Below are 24,442 nucleotides of genomic sequence, written 5' to 3'. Positions count from 1 at the left end.
TACTCTTTTAATCAATCCAGTGGGAAAAATAAGCAATTAATGCAAAAAAAGGCTGTGAATCACAGGACAGTCCTTATCAACAACCATGGGCTTAAGCATGTAGGTGTCTGATGTCTTGTTAAGCCATAAATGTCTGTCTAGTGTGAGGAGCCATTACTGAAGACATGTTCCACACCATGTTGTCATCAGTCAATTCACAGTGGAGTTTTCTGTCGCATCAGCATTTTAGGCAAATGTGTTTGAACAATCTCAGGTTTCTTTTGATAAACTTTTAATTCTGCTAGCATTCATCATCTCTCAGTTCCCTGATTCTTCTTTTATCTGTTTCTTTAAAGTCGCCATGTAATAGCAGTTAAGATTGTCCTTTTTTGTCCCCCATACATCCGTGACATACATCTGAATGAGACAAAAAAATGTAGGGCAGTGCATGATTTCATTCTTTGGGAAATGATTGAATTGTTGGAAGAATGTTGCTACCAAAATGGAGGAAGATTGATGAATGGACAAAAGTCAGACTGATTGCCCTGCCTGAAAGGCATTCCATGTGAGCTGAAGTGAAGAGAAGTGACTATAAGTGAAGAAAAGTTGTTTTGAGGGGGAGGGGAAGGTTATTGCATTTGATAAAAGATTATGGATGCAAAATAATTTAATTATTAATTATTTAATTTAAGTACATTGTTTATAACAAACATTACTAGTTGAAGTCAGAATTATTAGCCTCCCTTTGTTTTTCTTTTTCTTTTTTAAATATTTCCCAAATGATGTTTAACAGAGCAAGGAAATTTTCACAGTATGTCTGATAATATTTTTTCTTCTGGAGAAAGTCTTATTTGTTTTATTTCGGCTAGAATACAAGCAGTTTTGCATAAAAAAAACATTTTAAGGTCTAAATGATAAGCTCCTTTAAGCTATATATTTTTCAATATAGTCTACAGAACAAACCATCATTATACAATGATTTGCCTAATTACCCTAACCTGCCCAGTTAACCTGATTAACCTAGTTAAAATGAACCCCAAAGACAAAACACAGGTTTTTCATAGTTAGTTAACTTTAATGCAATGCAAATGAAGTTGCACCTGTTGTCACAGCTGTGTTCAATTTCAACACACCATTGATGGTTCTCAGCACACCAAATTCCATTCTACAATTGCATGCAATACAATACAATACAATACTATATTTTTTTATGAAGCACATTAAAAACAACCAAAGCTGACCAAAGTACATAGGAGTACAAAACACAGAGTAAAAAAATACATATAATAAGTAAAAGCAATAAAAAATTACTCTGGGATAAAAAGGCTTGACTTTTGACAGTTGTCTGAGATGGTAAAAGCAGGATTTTACAACAGTACTAATCTGTTGGTCGAATTTTAAGTTTTTTGTCAAACATAAGCCCAAGATTTCTTGCACACTGGGTAACTTGTGGGGTCAGGAAACCCACATTGACATCTAATCTAGAAGTTTATTTGTGCTCAGATAAAATTATTTTATTTTAATTTTTATGTATGTTTTAAAAAATAGTTAGAGAACCAAAGTTTGTCACATCCCTGGCTCGTTCCTGCTGCTCCAATCCCCATCCTCCCTCACCATCTCGTTCCTGCAGCTCCAATCATCACCGTGCACAATCACCAGAATTCTAATTACACACACCTGCACCAACAATCACCAGTAACTATAAAGACGACCTTTCTTCAGCCGATCATCGGCTGGAATCGAAGTCAGATGGTTCACCTCACCTTCTCCCCTGCTTGCCTTCTTCCGTAAATCTTTCCCCTCTCCCGTTGACGTTTCTCCTAACCTGTGGATTCACATGCCGTGATTAAGGGAAGTGACCAGGGCTTTACATTAACACCCGCTAAATGTGGGTAGATTTCAGCGGTGGCGGGTAAGACAGACACTCCCACTAGCCACTTTGGCTGGTTGAAAATAATTTTCTTGAATAATAATTCTTAAAAGCAGGGTTCGACAATGAGGATGGTCCAATATGCATGCAAAGGCAATCTTAGAATTGAGAAGCAACACGACTGACAAAAATAATTGCGATCGCAACTTCGCGCTAACAGCTATATAAAATATATTTTCCCAACACTAAAATTATGCCTAGTGAAAATTGTGATTGGCTAGTAATGTTGGAAATCTACTAGCCACAGTGGCTGGTGATCAAAAAAGTTAATGTCAAGCCCTGGAAGTGACTATATATTTAGTTGAATGAAGATCCTTGTGTACCTTCTGAACTGCTTACAAGACTGCTCCCATTCCACGAATATCACTTGCCTGCTTCTCCTGCTGAACTATCCACATTGTTTTGACTAAGTTGACTAAGAGAACCATCCTTGTCTTCATTGTGTGACCGTGACAAAGAGTGGTTGTAAACCATTTACAACATTTTGTTTCAAAGGAAAATAGATCTGAGTGTCAACTACATGGATGAAAGGATACTTTATATTTGTTAAAAATGGAAGCCAAGGAGAGCATATACAGGGTGAACAATACAGGCCCACAGATTGATCTCTATGGATTCACAATTGTGAGGAATGCTGGATGAGGATTGAAGGCCAATGCACACACTAAAACCTCTATTGGTCCGATCAGAATCAGAATCAGAAAGAGCTTTATTGCCAGGTATGTTCACACATATGAGGAATTTGTTTTCGTGACAGAGCTTCTACAGTGCAACAGAATTACAGAGACAGGGCAAAAAAACAGATAATAAATATATTTTAAAAAATACAAGTAAGTAGTGAATGCCAATATATAAATTGACAAGTGTATGTACAGGTATATTACTATATACAACGTTATATGTGCAGCTGTTATGTGCAAATTGGCATGTAAAGTGTGTTGTTAAATAAGTGTATATATGTATAAAAGTGTATAGAAAGTAGTGATGTTGAATGGATGAGATGAGAATGGAACCACTCTAAAACTGTGCCATGAAGGCCTACAGCTGTCTCTAGGACCTTGAGGTCAATCAGGTCAAATGCAGAAATTAAGTCTAATTAACTAATGCTAGATTTCCCAGAGTCTCTAAAAATATTGCTTAATAGTTTAAAGTGCGGATTCAGTACTGTGTAATGCTTTAAAACCAGACAGAAATGTCTCATGGACCAAATTTAAAGTCAGATATGTTTGTAATTGAGTCAAAACAAATTGCTCAAAGATCTTTGAGAGAAAATGTTGATTAGAAATAGGCCGAAAATTAGAGAGAGGCTGGATCGAGATTTGATTTTTTTATTTTAAGATATGGCGTTACTACACCATAATTGAGAGTTATGGAAGGAGTCATTGTCAACAAATGTCAACAAACATTTGTTGTAGCAGACTAGGACCAACTCTATCCATAATTTAAAGAAAAAAGGTGGAACAATATGCTGATGGCAGAGTGAAGGTTTTAAATAGCTAACAGTCGCATTACATGAGATCAAATCAATTGGCTAAAACTCAGACCAAATTGAAGAGCATAGAGGAATATCATGGAAATGTATGCTGAACAAGGCAGCTGTGATCTTAATGTTGGCCTTTTCTCAACAAAAAACTTTCCAAAGTCATTACAAAGAGAAATGGATGGCTTTAAAACTGACTGAGTAGAAAGATTTAAAACAGAGTTATTGATAGAAAATAAAATTTGCCGTTTGTGGCAATTGTTAGTGACAAGTCATCACTTGCTTAAGATGTGATCAGCCCAAATAGTGCAAAGACAACAAAGCTGTTGATCTTTTCTATAATAATTTTGCTTTTTTGGGAAATCCACACATTTATTATGGAGTGGAATCTGGGTTGGGGCAGACTGGTTTCATACCATTAGGTCAAATATGAACAAATTCAGGTTCGTTTATTCAATTCAAATATAATTACATTTTTTACCTAACCGTTTGTCCATATTTGACCCACCATTAGGTTAAAATAAGTGTAAGGATGTATAGAGTGTAGGGGTTCAATTTAAGATACTGCTCTACCCATAGGTTTGATGTTATAGAAGTTGAAGAACTTGTCCTTTAAAGGTAATGCCCTAACAAGTTTCTGCATATTTGTGACAATGTTTGTCATTACAACATAATATATCTGATGTACAACCACATAAAATACCCAACATAGCCCAAGCAAAGCTGGAATAAGTTATCCACCAGCAAAGATCTGATAAAACTTAAACCCAAAACTCAGCTCAGAAGTGGAACTCAAGTCCTCAGAAAAAAAGTGAAGAGGTCAGAAAGGGCCAACATCAGAAATATTGCCAAGCTGCCAAGTGTGAGCGGCATCCACTGCCTACGCAGTAAAAATAGCCGAGTTTATTGAAGAAGTCTCTTGGCGTGAACATGATACATAAATGTCAATTTAAACAAAGAAGCAAGAGAAACCAGATATCTTGTTTTATATCTTGTTTTATATTAAAAATATCTTATGACATTTATTTTTAAAACATTATTTTAACCAACTGTTCTTCATCTTTTTTACTATTTTAAATTTAAAAATAAATGTTATCAAACTGATAAAATGTAGAATAAAGTAGAATTTAGAATATTTTATAACATACTCAGACACGTAGCTACATCTAGTAAATGTAGAGAAACTGAGAAATTATAGTCTGTAGCTCTCTGTCTGTGTGGCTTAAAGAAATAGATTTCAGGAACTTCCTCTGAAAGATACCGGGAATTATGGACGTTTTCATTATGAAACAGGCGTTTTCGCAAATAATTTAGGTTGGTTGTATGTTATGTTATGTTATGTTATGTTATGTTATGTTATGTTATGTTATGTTATGCAGGCAAGCCCTCATTGGGCAAGCCTATCACCACGTGAGCATGCGCAGTTTAGCGTGTTGCGTAAACAAGGAATTGGCGGCGGTCGTCAAGGCGAAACTGTTTATATAGTTTGATTGTGTTACGTTAAGTATTTTTCTAAGCAAAGGGCCGTTGTGTCTGTACAACCCATTTTTTGTTAAACCAGTCTGCTTCAGCGAACGTCAAAGTCATTTAACAATGAGCGATGGAGATGAGAGACACAGGAAGGAGATGAAAAGAAAAAGCTGTATGGGTGATTCAAAGTCGCCCGCGAAGAAGAAACAGAAAATAAAAGACAAAAGCGATGAAAAGAGCGGCGCAGTTCAGAAACACGACGGTATCTATCTATCTATCTATCTATCTATCTATCTATCTATCTATCTATCTATCTATCTATCTATCTATCTATCTATCTATCTATCTATCTATCTATCTATCTATCTATCTATCTATCTATCTGTCTGTCTGTCTGTCTGTCTGTCTGTCTGTCTGTCTGTCTGTCTGTCTGTCTGTCTGTCTGTCGACAAGCAATCGTTTAACTTTAGAGGTAAAAACTGCCATTTACTACAGTAATTTAGTAGACACTACAGCTATTTAAAACTATTATGATAAATGTGTATTAAACTGTATGTAGCCTAACGTACTATACTTAAGTAAACAACCTACTGTAATAAGTACTGTAGTGAACTTTAGTTTTTACTAAAGTAACGTGCTGTATTGTTGTATAATATACAAAGATTTTGTAAGGTATTGGGTTGTTTATTTTGTGATATAGTTGTTATATCACCACAGCAACTATAAACCCTCTTTAAGAAAGATTAGACACAATATATCTCACATAGCCTAAATGACTGATTTTGTACATGGCCTGTAAACTCCACTAGTTTAATGATGGTCACAGATGCAGTTTTAGTTTTACCAATCTGATGTCCAAAATCACATATTACCCTAATGTGCAGTATGTAAAAACAGTATGTGAGCTGAATAGTATATCTGGATTCATAGCACTAAAAACAAACAAACAAGAAAGAGTAGGAAAAAGTACCCAGGTGACCTTCTGGCAAGATTCTGAAGTGCCAAGTGAACACTATTTACCATCCAATAAGGCTTCAGGAGTGAATGGGAGTGAAACAACACAACTAACATGGCTGGGCCATGTGATAGTTATTACATTATGGTTGTAGTATGTCCAAATTCTATTCATACTACCCACAATCATACTATATAGAACACACTTTTCAAACAAGTGTTCAAATTCAAATGTAGTACCTACACGAGTAGTGCTCACTCACTCATCTTAAGTGAAGTGTAATCATTCTCCAAACCTTGTAGATTCGCGAGCATTTCAAGACAACTCAAGTAATTTGATTCTGACTTGACCAAAACAAAATTTTACTGTGTGGGTTGTTTTTACTTTGTGATTAGTATGTGCCTTAAAATCAATTTGATTTACAAGATGTGGCGTCTTTGCAGAACAAAAATGGGCATTTCACAATTTTTGGACTTTTTCAAAAAGAAGGATGTTTTTAAATCATGCTGAACAAATTATGCCCTTTACCTGACCCTGGCCCTAAAAACAATAGTTGCAGTGATGTTAGCTAATCAGCTGGTACTGTGGAAAACAGTATAAAAAATTTTATGGCATTGGTCACTAATCCAGAAACTTCCATTATGTTCTCTACAGACGTACACTTTGATTTAACCACTGATTGCATGCATGAGAAGCATGCATTATAACGTTGACAGGGTAATCAGCCAATCATAACGATAGACAATCATGACAATGTGAAGCACATAATAGTTGGCCATTATCTAAGTGAAAGGAAAATGATCTTATCAGTACAATGGAGCCATTTGATCCCATCCACATGACTTGCCACAATCATCGCTAAATATGGAGAATTATTGGTGCCAAAAGACATAGCATGTGAAATCTGACCATGTAAACATGCGTCAACAAGCTCAACAGCCAATGAAACTGCTCTATTTGACATTATGTCTGCATATGTAGTGCAATGATATGTTGGGATATATGTATCTGAACTTGACTTGATTCTTTTTTTCATGAAGCATATCATAATGGTAAGGCAAGGCAAGTTTATTTATATAGCACATTTATTACACAATGGTAATTCAAAGTGCTTTTACATATACAGGAATAAAAGAGACAAGTAGAAGAAAATAAAAACAAAGAATAAAAAAACAGATTAAAATGTGTTAAAACAGGTTGTAAAAAAGAAAAAAAAAACATAATAGTGCGATTTGTCGGACGTAGCACAGTGCTCATTCAGTAAAGGCACAGCTAAACAGGTGTGTTTTTTGCCTTGATTTGAACGTGCCTAATTTTGGAGCACATCTGATCATTTCTGGAAGCTCATGCAATGAGGAGCGCAGTAGCTGAAGGCGGATTCACCCTGCTTTGACTGAACTTTTGGAATTTCTAATTTACTTGATCCTAAAGATCTGAGTGATCTGTTAGGTTTGTATTCATATCTGTAATGTATTGAGGTCCTAGGCCATTTAGTGATTTATAGACAAGTAATAATACTTTAAAATCTATTCTGAATGTAACTGGGAAGCAGTGTAAAGACCTGAGGACAAGGGTAATGTCCTCTGATTTTCTGGTTCTGGTCAAAATCCTGGCAGCAGCGTTCTGGATGAGCTGCATCTGTCTGACTGTCTTTTTGGGAAGGCCGGTGAGCGTCCAGTAATCCACTCTGCTGGTGATAAAAGCATGAACAAGTTTCTCTAAGTCCTCACTGGAAACAAAGTGTCTATTTCTTGCAATGTTTTTGAGATGATAGAATGCTGATTTACTTACTGCTTTGACATGACTACTGAAACTTATATCTGACTCTAGAATAACACCAAGAATCTTGACCTTATTTTTTGCTGTTTGAACCTTAGAGCCAAGGTACACATGCACCTTGGTATACCTTATAGAATCGTCAGACATTTATGGCTACGTTCACACTGCAAGGCTTAGTGCTCAAATCTGATTTTTTCTCAGATCTGATTTTTTTGCATGGCTGTTCACATATCAGATTTGCAGTGTGAATAAACAGATCATGGTCCTAAACTGACCCGCATGCGCAAAAGTACAGTAACTTACAGACAGCACAAATTGTGTAATTATGCTTAATATGATTATTGCCCTTTTCACAGACAACTGTGGTGTATTTCATGAACTGTAAAGGGTTGTCCTGCTCCACCTAATGTGTTTTTTGTCATTTGAAACCTAAAATAAGTCTTTTGTGATAGAAAAGACTGATCATTTGTGATTTATGACAACTATGATGCACGTCTTTCTGACCACCGGTGTAGTGAACTTATCAAGGGTTAATGAGCAGCCTAATTGAACTGTAAAGGTGGAGTTAGTTGATCTCTGTTTGTGGAGTCATTTTTATTTTACTTTGTTATAAACAACAGACACGTGCAGAAGGTGGCTTTGGGTGATTGAGCACCTGCCCTTTTTTTTCTCTTGGAGAGAAAGTTTCCCTTAAAATGAAAGTGCCCCTTCCTTTGTGAACGTATCCCCTATCCGCAACACCCCCGATGCTCTTTAGCTTCGTGATCAACCCGTGCCCCAATCGTTAACCAGATTGGTTAACAAGCACCAGTTTTGCCTTCAATTATTTTTTCAAAATGAACAACCAACTTTCTGGGGTAAAGTAACATTCACACTGCAGGCAAATGTGGCCCGAATCAGATTTTTTTCTCTCACATGTGACTTGTCTTGACAGTGTGAACAGCCCAAACTGCATGGAACCTGATCATTTCACTTCAGATGTGTGCCACTTTAATATGTGGTCTTAAATCAGACACAGATCTGATGTTTTGCAATGTGACCGAAGTGTGAACGTTTATGTCGGATTTCATGTGACTTTTATATAATTTTTGAGCGACATGCGTCTTCATTCTGTGCTGTAAACATCATCTGTTCCTCAGCAGCAGAATGGCACACAGGGCAATTACTTACCACAGAAAGTTGGTTGTTCATGTTGAAAACAATTTTGAAGGCAAAACTGGTGATTGTTTACCAATCTGGTTAATGATTGGGGCACGGGCTGATAGTGAAGCCGTAGAGGGGTGTTGAGGATAGGGGATCTGTGCGCAAAGGAGGGGGCACTTTCAATTCAAGGATGAACTTTTTCTCCAAGGAAAAAAAGGGCAGATGCTCGAGCACCCAAACCCCTTTTCTGCACGTGCCTGTGCTTATAACAAAGTAAAATGAAACAACTCTGCAAACAGATAAACCAACTCCGCCTTTACAGTTCAGTCTGCGGCTGCTCTTTAACCCTTAATGAGTTCACTACACCGGTGGTCAGAAAGACACGCAGCGCGGTTGTCATAAATCACAAATGATCAATGTTTTCTATTACAAGTGTCTCATTTTAATACTGAAATACACATTATTAGTAACAGAACAACTCTGTGAAAAGGGCAATAATCATATTAAGCATGATCTGACAACGTGCTGACTTCATACAGTGTGTGCATAATTAGACATTTTGTGCTGTCTGCAACTGTACTTTTACGCATGCGGGTCAGTTTAGAATCATGATCTGTTCACACTGCAAATTTGATACTGCCCACATTTATAAGAGCAGTGTGAACAGCTGTGCAAAAAAATCAGATCTGAGAAAAAATCTGATTTGAGCTCTAAGCCTTGCAGTGTGAACGTGTAAAAGTCACATGAAATCCGACATAACCGTTCACAATGCAGTCGCATTGCAAAACATCAAATCTGTGTCTGATTTAAAAGTACATATGAAAGTGGCACAAATCTGAACTGAAAAGATCAGATTTCATGCGGTTTGGGCTGATCACACTGTCATTACCTGAGTCATATGAGGGGGAAAAAATCTGATTGGGGACACATTTGGCTGCAGTGTGAATGTAGCCGTGTCGCTTTTCATAACATTTTCAGTCTCAATATGATCAAAATGTGTGTGTCTTTGCAAAATAAAGTAACACTTTCAAAATGGCTGTGTTAAAATGATCTCATTGTGCATGTGGGGGATTTCAAGTAATTTGATTAAGGACTTTTGGCATTGTTCATCCTCTGTATCCACTGCACCATTTGCTTTGGGATTCAAACGTGAAAAGTGCAAGATCAATAAGAACTATAAAAAACAAGGACTGTTTGACAGTCTTTCTTACATTATTTGATCTCAAAAATTATTATTATTATTATTATTATTATTATTATTATTTTCTCATCCAAAACTTTGGTTAGTGGGAGATGTTTTAATTGCACTATGTAAAACATAACATTAAACAAACGTTATTCACATTAAACAGTATAATCTTGTATGGGTATTGGTATTGAATATTAAATATGCATTCTTGAAAACTTCAAATTTTCTTCTCATATTTTACTCAAGGCTTTTTTTAAAAACTCAAGATCAAGGCTTTTTTGGGTCAGCAGCATTAGTTTTTTTTAGGAGATTGTGTTTTCTAATGCATTTTACTTTGATCTTCAGCTATTGGTGGTAAAGCTGACTCTACAAAAACCAAAGTGAAGCTCTCTGGCAAAGACAAGGACAAAGGGAAAATAAGTAAATCTGCCCACTCAACAGAAAGGACTGAGAATGATAAGAAAAGCAGCTCAGATGGTGGCAAAAAGCAAATAAAGAGGAATGAGAAAGGACAACTTCTGTTTAAAGGTGAAGTAATAGATGTTTTGGAACAAAGTTTTTACATGAAGTCCTTCAATCATTTATACAATTAAGTAATATTGTAAATTTAAAATTGTTCTATTGTTGCAGACCACCCAGAGTTCACACCTAACATGACTCCCAAAGAGGTTTTACAGGCTGGCAGTTTTGGGGGCACCTATTTCAGGCCCATCTACTCCAGTATCACAAGTATGTCTCAATGTTCTCGGAAGTGTGCTATACTTTGTTACTTAATAATTAAATTTTGATAAAATAAAAAAAAACAGTGCCTATAAAACATAAATATTCAATTAAATTCATGTTTATTTCTATAGTGCTTTTACAATGTAGATTGTTAATATAGAAGTTCTAGTAAATTGAGACTGTGTCAGTCCACTTTTTAGAGTTGAAGGTCAATTCAGTGTGGTTTAATTTTCACTGCTGAAAGTCCAAACACTGAAGAGCAAATCCATCGATGCGCATGCAGCTCCACAAGTCCCAAACCAAGGAAGCCAGTGGTGACATTATTGAATATACATATTTGACTGCATTGCATTCTACTACATCTAAGTTATCTAATAACTGATTTTATAGAAATTAATTCTCTTTAATAATCAGTGGTTTTTGAAACTAACATATATGGGTAATGAAGGCTACATTTACACGATAATGATGTAGATTTAATTGGAAAGGTTTTACTTGCACTTTAAAAAAAGTCATATTTGCACAACATTTTAACTTTTTCTAAACGATCCATGCTTACACATCCAAAAATGCTGTATTACGTATGCCAGGCTTGTATTTTGTGCTGTCATCTTTGTTATTAAACAGTAGGTGTACGGAGGTGATAATGGGCAGTTGGTAGCTCGTCGTGGAGCTGTGTGTAAGAAGCGTCTCCACTGTTGCCTATAATGTGAAGTAGTAAATTCACACTTTGCTGATGAAGCATTGGCAAACACTTGAGCAACAACACTGCCACACACTCCGCCAATGCTGTGCGTTTGTTTGCTGTTGCCTTTAATTCACACCTCTTGAAATACTTACTATAAACACGCTTGACATCACTGTTTTTAAAGACTAGCTTTCAAGTGTTTACACGGACACAACATCGACAGTGTTTTTAAAGTTTTGTGGTCAGTCAATAATGTTAAAAAAACAGAAAGGGGGATAAACTCTCTAGATGTTATTTACTTCAATGGCTGAGATTGGACTGGCTCTGCATCCAACAACTGACAAGGCACTTCACCAGTGATTTTTTTTTTTTTTTTTGTGTGAGAGTGGTCATGAGAAAGCTACTGTTGAAAATGTTTTATGATGTCTCAACAACATTTACCAGGTGGCTTGTGTAAAACGGTGGTCTGATGAGACAACAAGTGATTTTTTATTGTCAATCAGATCAACACCATCTTTTGTGTAAGTCTGTGTATCATGTGGATGCAGCATGTGCCAATAAAGGTGGAGAAAGTAAATGGTACTTTTACAAACTAATGGATTAAAAACTCACATTGTTAATGTACCCGAGTGACAAAGTCAGTGTCTATCTCAGGCAAGCAATTATGTGTTAACCTAAAAATCCACTTATTATCTTTTAGCAACCTGACTGAGCCTGAGCAGGTTCGCACTGCTGCAGTAAATTGGAAAAAAAGCCTACTGACCAGATGTGGAAAGCTGATAGAGTCCTGTTAGACTGTAATTGCTTCCAAATGTACTTTTCGCAAAGTTCTGCATGGAATTGAAATCAATACTAAAAAATGATAAGTTACAGATGTAATACATTTTCATCAAGATATATATACCGTTGAAGTCAGAATTTTTAGCCCCCCTGTTTATTTTTTCTCCCAATTCTGTTTAATGGAGAAAAGATTTTTTTCTAAACATCCTAATTTTAATAACTCATTTCTAATAACTCATTTCTTTTATCTTTGCCATGATGACAGTACATAATATTTTACTAGATATTTTTTAAGACACTTCTATACAGCGTAAAGTAACATTTAAAGGCTTAACTAGGTTAAGTAGGCAGGTTAGGGTAATTAGGCAAGTTATTGTATAACAATGGTTTGTTCTGTAGACAGTGGGGGAAAAAATTGCTTAAAGGGACTAATAATTTTGACCTTAAAATATATATACAGTTGAAGTCAGAATTATTAGCCCCCCTGTTTATTTTTTCCCAGTTTTCTGCTTAACAGAGAGCAGGTTTTTTCAACACATTTCTAAACACAATAGTTTTAATAACATATCTCTAATGACTGTTTTATTTTATCTTTGCCATGATGACAGTAAATAATATTTGACTACATATTTTTCAAGACACTTCTATACAGCTTAAAGTGACATTTAAAGGCATAACTAGGTTAATTAGGTTAACTAGGCAGGTTAGTGTAATTAGACAAGTTATTGTATAATAATGGTTTATTCTATAGACTATCGAAAAAAAAATTAGCCTAAAGGGGCTAATAATATTGTCTGCTTTTATTCTAGCCAAAATAAAACAAATAAGACTTTCTCCAGAAGAAAAAATATTATCAGACATACTGTGAAAAATTCCTTGCTCTGTTAAATATCATTTGCGAAATATTTTAAAGAGAAAAAAAATCAAAGAGGGGTTAATAATTCTCACTTGAATTGATCAGAGCTGACCAACATAAGACAAGCCTTTCTTTACTTCTTTTTATACATTTCTGAGAATGAAGCTTCTCTGTATGTCCTTTGGGAGTCCGCGGGGTTGGTTATGTATTCAAATATTCAAAGTATTTAAAGCACTTCTTTTTTTAACAGAAAAACATTATAAAGATGTTTGGAAGGAGCTGCCCAAAGACTGGCTGGATGGACTAAAGATCTCTGAGCAGGTGTTTTTCATTACCATTGTATTTTAATAGTAAGCGATTATGTCAGAATTGACATTTTTATGATGACTGCCTGTAGGAGATGAAAGACCTGAATGTCCTTTTAATGTGTGAACTCGAGCTGTGTGTTTATTCAGTTGTCTCACTTTGCTTTATCTTCAATCTGGATAACAGTAGAGCTCTTTCAGCTCAGTTCATGAACTGACTTGTTTTAGTTTTTATTGTCATTAATATCGTGTTTACTGATCTACTGTTATTTTTATGTGGCCTTAGCTTTATGTTGTTTTATGCAGTATTTTATGTCAGCAGATTAACTGGTTCTTTCAGTGCTTTTATCCCTCCAGTCTGACGCTCAGGGCTATCAGCATGTGACGGACCTCTCACGCAAAAGGGAAACCATGAAATTTTATTTAGCCACAAGTCCTCATTTGCACTAGATAAATATGAATGAATAGTTGATATCAGCTAGATCGCCACGTACTGCGGTTAACAGCGGATTACCACAAGCCAGAAAACTTCATTTACACATAAACAGCAGATTCAGCTCCAAGCATGCAGTACAATTTCAGTGCTTTTTTTATTTTGTTGAGATTGAGAGTGTTGTTGTTTGGCTTTATTTTAGGTGGCTTCATCTACATACCGGGAAAAAGTGAACACCTATGAAGTCAAATGTGGCGGCAGTCTGGAGATGTGGGAAAGCAGTGGCTGGATTGTGCCTCAGGATCCATATGGCTGGTTCCAGTGGTACTGCAGGTAAAGCCACTGCAAAACACTTTACAATAAAGGCTTGGGGTTCAAAATATATATTAGATAAAATCTAGATCAATAACATTAAATTAATGAGAAATCAAAACACTCACATCTAAGCTGCTATATATATATATATATATATATATACACATAAACACACAGTTGAAGTCAGTATTATTAGCCCCCGCTTTGTATTTTTTCTTTTTTAAATATTTCCCAAATTATGTTTAACAGAGCAAGGAAAATTTCACAGTATGTCTGATAATATTTTTTCTTCTGGAGAAAGTCTTATTTGTTGTCTTTCGGCTAGAATAAAAGATGTTTTAATTTTTTAATAACCGTTTTAAGGTCAAAGTTATTAGCCCCTTTAAGCGATATATTTTTCCTGATTATCCTAACCGGCCTAGTTAACCTAGTTAACCTAGTTAAGCCTTTAATTGTTACTTTAAGCTGTATAGAAGTGTCTTGAAAAATATCTAGTCAAATATTATTTACTGTCATCATGGCAAATATCAAATAAATCAGTTATTAGAAATGAGTTATTAAAACTATTATATTTAGAAACATGTTGAAAAAAAAAATCTTCTCTCTGTTAAACAGAAATTGGGGAAAAAAATAATTCAGGGGGGCTAATAATTCTGACTTCACCTGCAGCAAGATTCTGAATTGCACATCCTATGGACACTTTCTTATCCCATGATGCCACAGGAGAGGATTTGTTATGAATGAAGGGACAGCATGGCAGATGAACATCCAAATTACATTCATACTGATTAGAAAAATAATAAAGCAGCTGCAAAAACGCCAATATAACTGACTATTTTCATCTTAAATTTAAATTTAAACTTAGTAACCCATAATGACAGTAAAAGCAAGCAATGTGCTCTTTTATACATTCATTATACACATTTACAAACACTGGAGTTAACCAAAATGTTTGCCAGAACAATGACAGCAAACTTTCAGTTTGTTTTGTAGAAACAGAAAACTCTTTTACAATAAAAACTTCTTCTATATGTGAAAGAATCCTAAAAAATGTATTATGGTTTCCACAATAATATTGAAACTAATAAGATAATCATAGGAAATGCTTCTAAAGGCACCAAATCATCATATTTGAAGGATTTCTGAAGAATCATTTGACTTTGACTACTTTGGGTCAATAAATTAAAAATATGTTAAATTTGGAAAAAAAAAATATATATATGGATGTTGGGACTGTTGGATGGGTGGCCAATGTCTTGCTATTACAGATTTTCCAACTGCTTAAACACGTTTTCATAATAGTGTCACCTTTTTTCAAAACTCTACACACAATTGTCAAAACTGCACGCACAAAATGCAGAATTCCTCACATATCCTTTATAATGTAACACTGCATTCAAAATACCATAAACACACATCAGAATGAAGCATTTGCATCAAATGACAAACACTTCTTTCATAATATAACACTTTTTGAATATAGCATGTAAACACTGTTGTTCTAAATCTATAGCTCTTTGCTCTTTTATAAGTTTACATCTACATTTCAATAAAATCTTTTACAGTGAAAATAATCTGCTGAGAGTGGGAACAGATACACTGTAAACACCAATCACATAAAAAACAGAAAAAAATTTATTAGGAAAAACAATGCTGTTGTATACTGTAGCATACAACAAAACCATAAACATACTGTATGTAAAAAGGTTTTAAAAAAAGAACATATGGAAGGCAAAAGTATATTCTCCAGAATACAGTAAAGAACTTTTGTGTGGGCTGTCTCAGGTGGGTAGAAGCATCCATTTATTGATGAAGCATCATGCAGGCGTAGAGTTGGCCATCACACACTGTACAGTGCCAGGCTGAGAAAAAAATTTCTCTATTCAAATGCTAAAGGAATTTAGCATTTAGAAAAGGTGAATATGGGTTAGGTAGAAAACTACAAATTGTGGATGGCTGACAAACCAGGGTTTTTTTTTTTGGAACAGAACACCTATTCACACTAAAGCAGTGATTGGTTAGTGATCAGTTAAGAAATTAGTGTTTCCACATTTAAGGAGTGTGTGTGTATGACCATGCGATTAAGTGTAGCATTTTGATTGGTTGTGTTTGGAAAAAGAAAGCAAGTGGCTTCCTGTTAGATTTGTGTGTTTTAGGTAGAGAGTTGTGTGTAGTGTTTTGAGAAAGTGTTTTATTCAATTGAAAACTGAGTTCAAGGCTGAGAAATAGCTACTGGTTTTGGAGACTGCTGTGTAGTTTTGCATTTTGAGTGAGATGTTTCAGAAATTGTGTGACAATTGACAATTGTGTGGCAGTTGTAAAAAACTAATCTGCATTTTCAGTGACCTGATCACAAGTACTTTCCATGCTATTACAGTTTTTCCCAATTAATTACACACATTTCCTGAAAGCATGTCTCATATTGTCAGAACTCTACACACAAATCAAAAAAACACACACACATTGGGCAAAACCCTTTAATTCTCCTGCAAAATGAAACTTTACATTCAAAACAATGTGGTTTCTTCTCAAAATGGTATTTTGTTTTCAAATGACACACACAAACCATCACATGAATAGACATTTATAAGAACCAGTTGAACACTGATGTGCTTAATGTATAACACTATAACCACTTATTCTCCATTTATCATAATGACCTTCTGTAAGCTTTTTTTGTTCAGTTTTACACTTACTACAGACAGTACATAGGCCTACAGAAGTGCATTGTAAAATATTTCAGAATATTGTTTTTTTACAAAACACACAAATACATGGTACCAAATATACTTTACTGTATGTTTCCCACAAAAACAGTGTACACAGTGTTCATCCCAACCAACACAGTTGCAAATAATGTGGTCTACATGTGCCATCAACAGAAGTATTTACAGAAAACAGTTACAGTAAAAAAAATATAATAAAAGTGTGGATTTCGATTATACACTTTCCATCCCCAGGCAGAAAAAAATCCTCAATAGGATTAAGAAATGGAGAATATGGAGGGAAATAAACAACTAAAAAATGTGGGTGGGCAGTGATCCAGTTATAAACCAGATGAGCTCTGATTTCTAAATTGCCATGATGTGTGACAGGTGTTTACCTATGTGATGAGTTAGTATGCAAAGTGGGGCAACTGACTTTAAAATTTTAAATGACAGTGTGTTCCCTGTGAAAACAAGAGATTTTCTGCATGAAAGTTGTGCCAAATGCAGAGAATTGTGGGTAGTGTTTTGAAAAAAAGCATGTTTTAAACCTGCAATTTGAGTGTAAAGCAGGAATTGTGCTTGTAGTTTAGCAGAATTGGTTCAGGGGGTTGGTGCATCAGTTACATGTTGTAGTCATTGTGTCTGAAGTACATGTAAGTGTGTGTAAACAACTAAGAAAAACTGTAACATGCGTTCAAATGTGTCCCTCTTGTGTTTGGATCTTGCTTATTCTGTCTGGCATATAATCCCATGTTAGGTCAGTAAACAGAGAGGACCACCAACAGTAGGCTTTTGTGGTAGTTTGAACAGGTTCGACCACATGAGCATTTACACTGTAAAGTGGTCAAAATTTGAGAAGCTCAAAACATCTTTGCGTCATTATTTACTGAAGCATCGTCCAATTGTAATTGAGTTGATGAGAGTGCATCTTAAATACCAGGTGTAAACGGGGCCATAGAAGAGGAAGATAGCACCAAATACAGATTAACTGTCCTGAAATATAATCTGTTTACATTCTTATTTTAATTAAGTGCAAAAATATTTAGAGGATAAGCTGGGGTATATAGAGGATAAGCTGGACTGCCTGCAGTTCCACCCACTGAGGGTCCACTTTGGTAGTATCCACTTAGTCTCTACCGCTACTAAATGGGGAAAAAGTTGTTGTGCAATGGACTATACCAAGAGATTCAACAAGAATTAGCCTCATCTTCTGTGTAATTACAAAATTTTGCCGAACAGCCTTTATAAAAGCATCCATTATTATCCATAGTATGCAGAACAGTCACAGTATGCAAGACAAATTATTTTTCTTACAAGTCATGTTATACGAAACACAGAGATAGATAGAAGATGAGATAGATAGGCAGGCTGTCTGAAGATTTGATTGATATAGGCACAGCTCAAATGTATAGTTTTTATTAGTCCTGAAGTCTGTGTCATCTGCCTGATGCTAACAGTTTTCCAGATTTTAAATGTTCAATGTGTTCAACAAAACATATTGAAAGTTCATTATAGTTTTGGAAATCATTTTGGCTCCAGTGCATGTAAATGTGTTCAATGAAGATATAAAATAATAATAAAAAAAAACACTGATTGTTGTTACCATCATCATGGGTTTCTCAGCAGTCAAGTGGTGCTAAATTTCATTTAAAATGAAAATAGTCAGTTATATTGGCGGTTTTGCAGCTGCCGCTATTACAACCAACCATTTTGTCAAAACCGTATTAATGTAATTTGGATATTCGTCTGCCATGCTGTCACTTCATTCATCACAAATCCTCTCCTGTGGCATCATGGGATTGGAAAGTGTCCACAGCATGTTCAATTCAAAATCTTGCCAGCAGCAGAAAGTTATCTGGGTACATTTTCCCCACAAGTACGGAGAATTCTGAAATGTTAGAAATAAAGTTACAAAATGTGCCAATAAGGCTATACCTATTTAAAAGGTAGAGTTTAGTAATTTTAAGTAGGGATGCTCCAATGGATCAGCCTCAGATCAGTATCGGTCGATAATCATGTTTCATGACTCGATCTCATGAACCGATTGCAAGTGTTTGTTTATGAGTTTTATGACGAGAGTGAGTGAAAAAGAGAAAGTTAAGTTTGTATTACTTAACTTGTAAGTATTACATTGGTTAGGCTAACTTTTTATGCATCAATTACGTGCAATTTCTAGATTGAGACATGTTGATTTCTTCTTCCATCATTTGCAATGTTTCTAAAATGCGTTGTTAATCATTTCTTACCAACTTTTAAAATCTGTTTTATCTATCATTGTCTGTAAAACTCCTTCTGACCATGACATGTCCACACTAAATGGTTATAATAGGCGTTTTTAAGGGATTATATGCAGCATCCTTAATTCATTCTCTTAGGTAAGGCGAGATCTCCACTTAATGAGCTTTAATGCATTGTAAAGCTTGAAGCATCAGAATCGGTACTGAATATTTGCCGATCACCACGACAAGTAATCGGTACTCGATATCGGAGCATCCCTGCCTTTTAAGGTCACTTTTGTACCCTAAAGGTACTATGAGGCACACATCTGTACTTTTTAGTCATTAAAATGTACATTTAAGGACCTGGCAGGATCAAAAATGTACCTTTTGAAAAGCCCCAGTATACCCCGTTCAAAGATTTTGTAACTTTATTTCTGAGAGGCAAAGCAAGACATATTTATATAACACATTTCATACACAAAGGTAATTCAAAGTGCTTTACATAAACAAGAATAAAAGAAACAAGTATAAAAAACTAAGAAAAAAAGTATTAAAAACAGATTTAAAAGAGGATTTAAAAGAATAAAAAGAAAAAAGACATAATTTTGTGATCTGTTGGACGTAGCACCGACAGATGCATGTACATACTGTATATTGCATACTGTTTTTCATCTACTATAGACTAAATGTAGTAAATAGTAGACAAGTATGCAGTTTTGAATGCTTTCAACCTCTTTACTTTAGCAGTTCCCTTACAGTATACCTGCTCGGCATGACACTTCAAAATATTCAAACTTTTATTTTTACCTTCATCCATTCATGTTTTGTCTTCGCGCAGGTTTTATCAGGGCAGGCGGACAGAGGATGATGCTCGTCAAATCAGCCGCTGGTCCAAATGTGCAGGAGTCAAAGGTCGGTGGCGGAACAACCTCATCACAAAAGTGGTCCGGTCCGGTTGTGCTTACGACAATGCCACTGTTTCCCCAGTGGTCAGACAGACTCTACAGCACTGGGGGTACAAACTCACCCCGGAGGACTACAAGCAAGGAGCAAAGAGAGTCAAACTCAAATAAACAGGTCTTGTTTGTTTTAATACAATGCGCAATAGGGTGGATTTAGCTGTTATTAGTGCATGACGTGTCTATTTAAATAATTGATGTTTAGTCTGACTGGGGGACTCGACTAGATGTGGTAATACTACTGCTGTGTTGGGATCCCATCGGACATGTTTTGGGAAACTGAAAGGTCACTTCAATAATTCATAATTATATTATTTTTAAATTGGGATCTCAGGCAGAAGCAGATGCAGACACTCCTTATTTTGTTCCTATTACTGATTTGCGTAGCTGAACACCCCATGTGCCTTGGAGCAATATAGCGAACTGATTTGTGATCGCATGTGGTCATCGTCACACTGATTTTATGACAGTAATTTGTTCTGCAGTGTTTATTTTTAATACATGGTGAAGATGCTTACATATTTGCATAATAAGATGCCTTTTGACATGACTCTGTCAGTGTGTGTGGGGTAAATTTACACAAACATCTGTAATTTTTCAATGCAGTTTATTAAAGGGATTTTTTGTATCTTGTTCTTTTTTCTTTCTTTCTATTTCCCTGTCAATACACATTGCCTACTTCGATTATGTTATAGATTTATATCAGGGTGTCCGCGGGGTCTTAAAATTTTTTCAAATGTCTTAAATCTTAAAATCAAGATTTTTGGCCTTAAAAAGTCTAGCAAAATGTTGTGTTGTACGTCTTAAATCTTTTTTAAGCAGGTGTTAATTTTACTTTGTTTATATATTGCTCCCCAATCTGGCCATTAACACTCTAAAGTTTTTATTTAAAAAGATAATTTCTAACTCTATTTACCAAAATGGTTTAATTATTTTCCTTACAATAACATTTGTTTAAAAGTGCTCCATGTATTTGCTGCTGAGAACAGGAGCTGGACAGATTTTTGTGCATAGATTTAGTTTATTATAGTTTTTAAAACTTTTAAAACATTTGTTAATTTATATATATATATATATATATATATATATATATATATATATATATATATATATATATATATATATATAATTTTTTTTTTTTTTTTTTTTTTTTTTTTTTTGTAGGTAAAATCTTTTCCATCTGGGACATAAAAAAAATTCCTTAGCATCAGCCTTTAGCCCTTTTATGAGTCTAAAATTTTATTCATAATGGTCTTAATAATGTCTTAAAAAGTCTTAAATTTAGATTGGTGATACCTGATGAAATCCTGTATACAGTGTTCAGCATATACGAGTACACCCCTTACAAATCTCTCTTTTAAATTCATATTTTTAATAGGAAGCTATACAATATTATTGTGTATATACATTAGATTAGTCAGCACTGAAGCCAAACCTGGAGCTTATCTAACAAAATAACTTATGATAACAGTCCAAAATTAATTTGCATGTTCTCCCTGTGTTCGCGTGGGTTTTCTCCGGGTGCTCCGGTTTCCCCAACAGTCCAAAGGTGAATTGGGTATGCTAAAATAGTAGTGTATGTGTGTGAATGAGTGTGTATGGATGTTTCCCAGTGATGGGTTGCTGCTGGAAGGGCATTCACTGCGTAAAAGATATGCTGGATAAGTTGGCGGTTCATTCCGCTTTGGAGACCCCAGATTAATAAAGGAATTAAGCTGAAAAGAAAATGGATGAATGAATGAATGAATAAGTTGTAAACACAAGTTTGCTACTCGTTCTTGATGTTTTGTTATAATTGGTTCTCACTTTCTGTAATAATAGATCAAATTTCAAAAATGTTTGGAATGACAGAAAAATCAAAGGAATTTTGACAGATTAAAAAACAGATTTAAAAACAAAGCTGACAATCATATGATCTTATACTAATATAATCATTGGTTCTTACTGCCGATGGCTAACTTTTAAATTATTTCAATACAGACAACAAGAATGAAAATAAACAGAAAAGAAATAAAAATAGTTTTATTTATTCACCTGCATTATGTCAGTATTTTTAAGAATCTGATTTTTTTAAACATAGAAAAGTAAAAGTACAATAGTAATACACCCATTTCATTATAAAAATTATATTAATTTAAATATAAATATATGCAAATATTTGTATGAACAATTAATCATTTTTTGGTAATATGTTCTGAATGATTTTATCTGGTAGAACTTGTCAGTGAAAAAACTTTTTTAGAAAACATTTAATCGATCCTTATCCACATAAAATAAAATGATTAAAACAGGAAGGGTGGCACAGTGGGTAGTCCTGTCGCCTCACTGCAAGAAGGTCACTGGTTCGAGCCTCGGCTGGGCCAGTTGGCATTTCTTTGTGGAGTTTGGGTGTTTTCCCCGTGTTCGCATGGGTTTCCTCCGGGTGCTCGTATGGGTTTTACAATGATGGGTTGCAGCTGGAAGGACATCTACTGCATAAATCATATGCTGGATAAGTTGGCGGTTCATTCTGTTGTGGCAACCCCTGATTAACAAAGGGACTAAGCCCAAAACAAAATGAATGAATAAATGTGAAACTGGTAAAAAAAAAAAAAAAAAGAATAGCCAGAAAATTGCACTTGATTCCACAAAAACTGAAAGAATGACAATTAATTACAAATACAATTTAACACTGAAGTACTGAAATAACATTTTATATATAATAATAATAATAATCATTTAATATGTTTAACATTATGATCAATGATGATCACTGTGAATATTTCTGTAGCCACTGGGAATCACTGGATTTAATTGCTTGCAAACTGCTTAAGTTAAATTACTAGGCTACATTTATGACAGAAAAAGGAAGAAATACATAATAATACATAAAACATAAAAAGTATACATTAATAATTACAATATAAAAGAGAAGTTTAATTATTTCAGGATATCTAGATCTGGTGCCTTTTTAATTTGAAAACCGTTAAGTAGTTTCAAAATAATTCATTAAATCAGCTTTGAAATGGGAGATATTGTGCATTCTTTCTGACCATTTGGTTTTATAAAATATACCCAATTTTAAATTGTACATATAGAGTTGAAGTCAGAATTATGGATGTTTCCAGGAGATGGATTGCAGCTGGAAGGGCATCCGCTGAGTAAAACATGTGCTGGGTGAGTTGGCAGTTCATTCCGCTGTGGCGACCCTGGATTAATAAAGGGACTAAGCTGAAAAGAAAATGAATGACTGAATGAATGTTCCTAGAGTGTGTGTGTATGTATGCATGAGTTTGGTAAAGCAGCGTTTTCTTCCTTTGGCCCTACATTATGGAATGAAATGCAGAGTGTTATCATGTTAGAAACAATCCCATCTCTAAATGTTTTTCAAAATCATCTTACCTGGAACAATCATGTGAAGGTTTTGTGTACATTTTAATTTGTGATATTTTATGTTTGTCTATTTTTGTATCTGAAACTTTTTGTGCTGTCATTTTGGCCAGGACCTCCTGGTAGAGGAACTCAATGGGAAATTCCTGCTAAAATAAAGGATAAATAAAAAACATAAAATAAATATTCATCATCTTTAAAAAAAATTGTTAGCTGAATACATTTTATGTATAATTCTAAGGATTTCACTACCTTTATTAGACACATTATTTGTTTTATAAGTCCTCAGTGGTTAGGACTATCGCCTCACAGCAAGAAGGTCACTGGTTTGAGTCCCGGCAGGGTCAGTTGGCATTTCTGTGTGGAGTTTGCATGTTCTCCCCCTGTTTGCATGTGTTTCCGCTGTGTAAAACAAATGCTGGATAAGTTGGCGGTTCATTCCGCTGTGTGACCCCTGGTGAATAAAGGGACTAAGCCGAAGGAAAATGAATGAAATTGGCCTTGTTGTATGTGTGTGGATGTGAGTGTGTATGGATGTTTCCTAGTCCTGGGTTGCAGCTGGAAGGGCATTCGATGCGTAAAACAAATGCTGGATAAGTTGGCGGTTCATTCTGCTGTGGCGACCCCTGGTGAATAAAGTGACTAAGCCAAAGGAAATGAATGAATGAAATTGGCCGTAGTGTATGTGTGTGAATGAGTGTGTATGGATGTTTCCCAGTACTGGATTGCAGCCGGAAGAGCATCTGCTGCGTAAAACACCGAATGAGAATGAATGAATGAAGTCCTAGTGGTGTAAAATGTCTACATTCCGCTTCCTCGGTTAAACGCTGGTCGGCGCCAGCACCAGCACCTTTTCTAGACGTTTAATCAAACCACGCCGCTGACAAGCTTGTTTTTTCGTCATTTCCTGCGTAAAACGGCGTAAAAGGCCTAAGCGACTGGTTTCAAAACGACGGCAACCAATGAAAGACTGCAATATTTAAACGTCATTTTATTGACACGAAGTCGACCATTAGGAAGAAGGAAACTGTATGCCGGAAACCCCCACTCCAGCCAATGAGCAGTTAGAGAAGGCAGCAGGTTGAGGTGTACGACGTTCCGCCCTTCTCCTCTTTGTGACCAACGCTGCGTGTGTTACTGGAGCGGATTAATAACTCTTTAA

General features: G+C 35.3%; 1 protein-coding gene across 1 annotated transcript; it reads left to right on the top strand.

Annotated features, from left to right (window-relative positions):
• Window positions 1-4,821: 4,821 nt before the first annotated feature.
• Window positions 4,822-20,539, top strand: zgc:113208 (uncharacterized protein LOC550591 homolog). The gene is made up of 6 exons (XM_056457634.1): window positions 4,822-5,121; window positions 10,271-10,453; window positions 10,556-10,654; window positions 13,223-13,293; window positions 13,913-14,043; window positions 19,791-20,539. The coding sequence occupies exons 1-6, from the start codon at window positions 4,983-4,985 to the stop codon at window positions 20,023-20,025; spliced, it is 858 nt and encodes a 285-aa protein (XP_056313609.1). The 5' UTR covers window positions 4,822-4,982; the 3' UTR covers window positions 20,026-20,539.
• Window positions 20,540-24,442: the final 3,903 nt, after the last annotated feature.

This window comes from Danio aesculapii, chromosome 5, assembly GCF_903798145.1.
Source record: "Danio aesculapii chromosome 5, fDanAes4.1, whole genome shotgun sequence".
In the NCBI taxonomy this organism is placed as follows: domain Eukaryota; kingdom Metazoa; phylum Chordata; class Actinopteri; order Cypriniformes; family Danionidae; genus Danio; species Danio aesculapii.
This window is presented reverse-complemented; position numbering and strand designations above follow the sequence as displayed.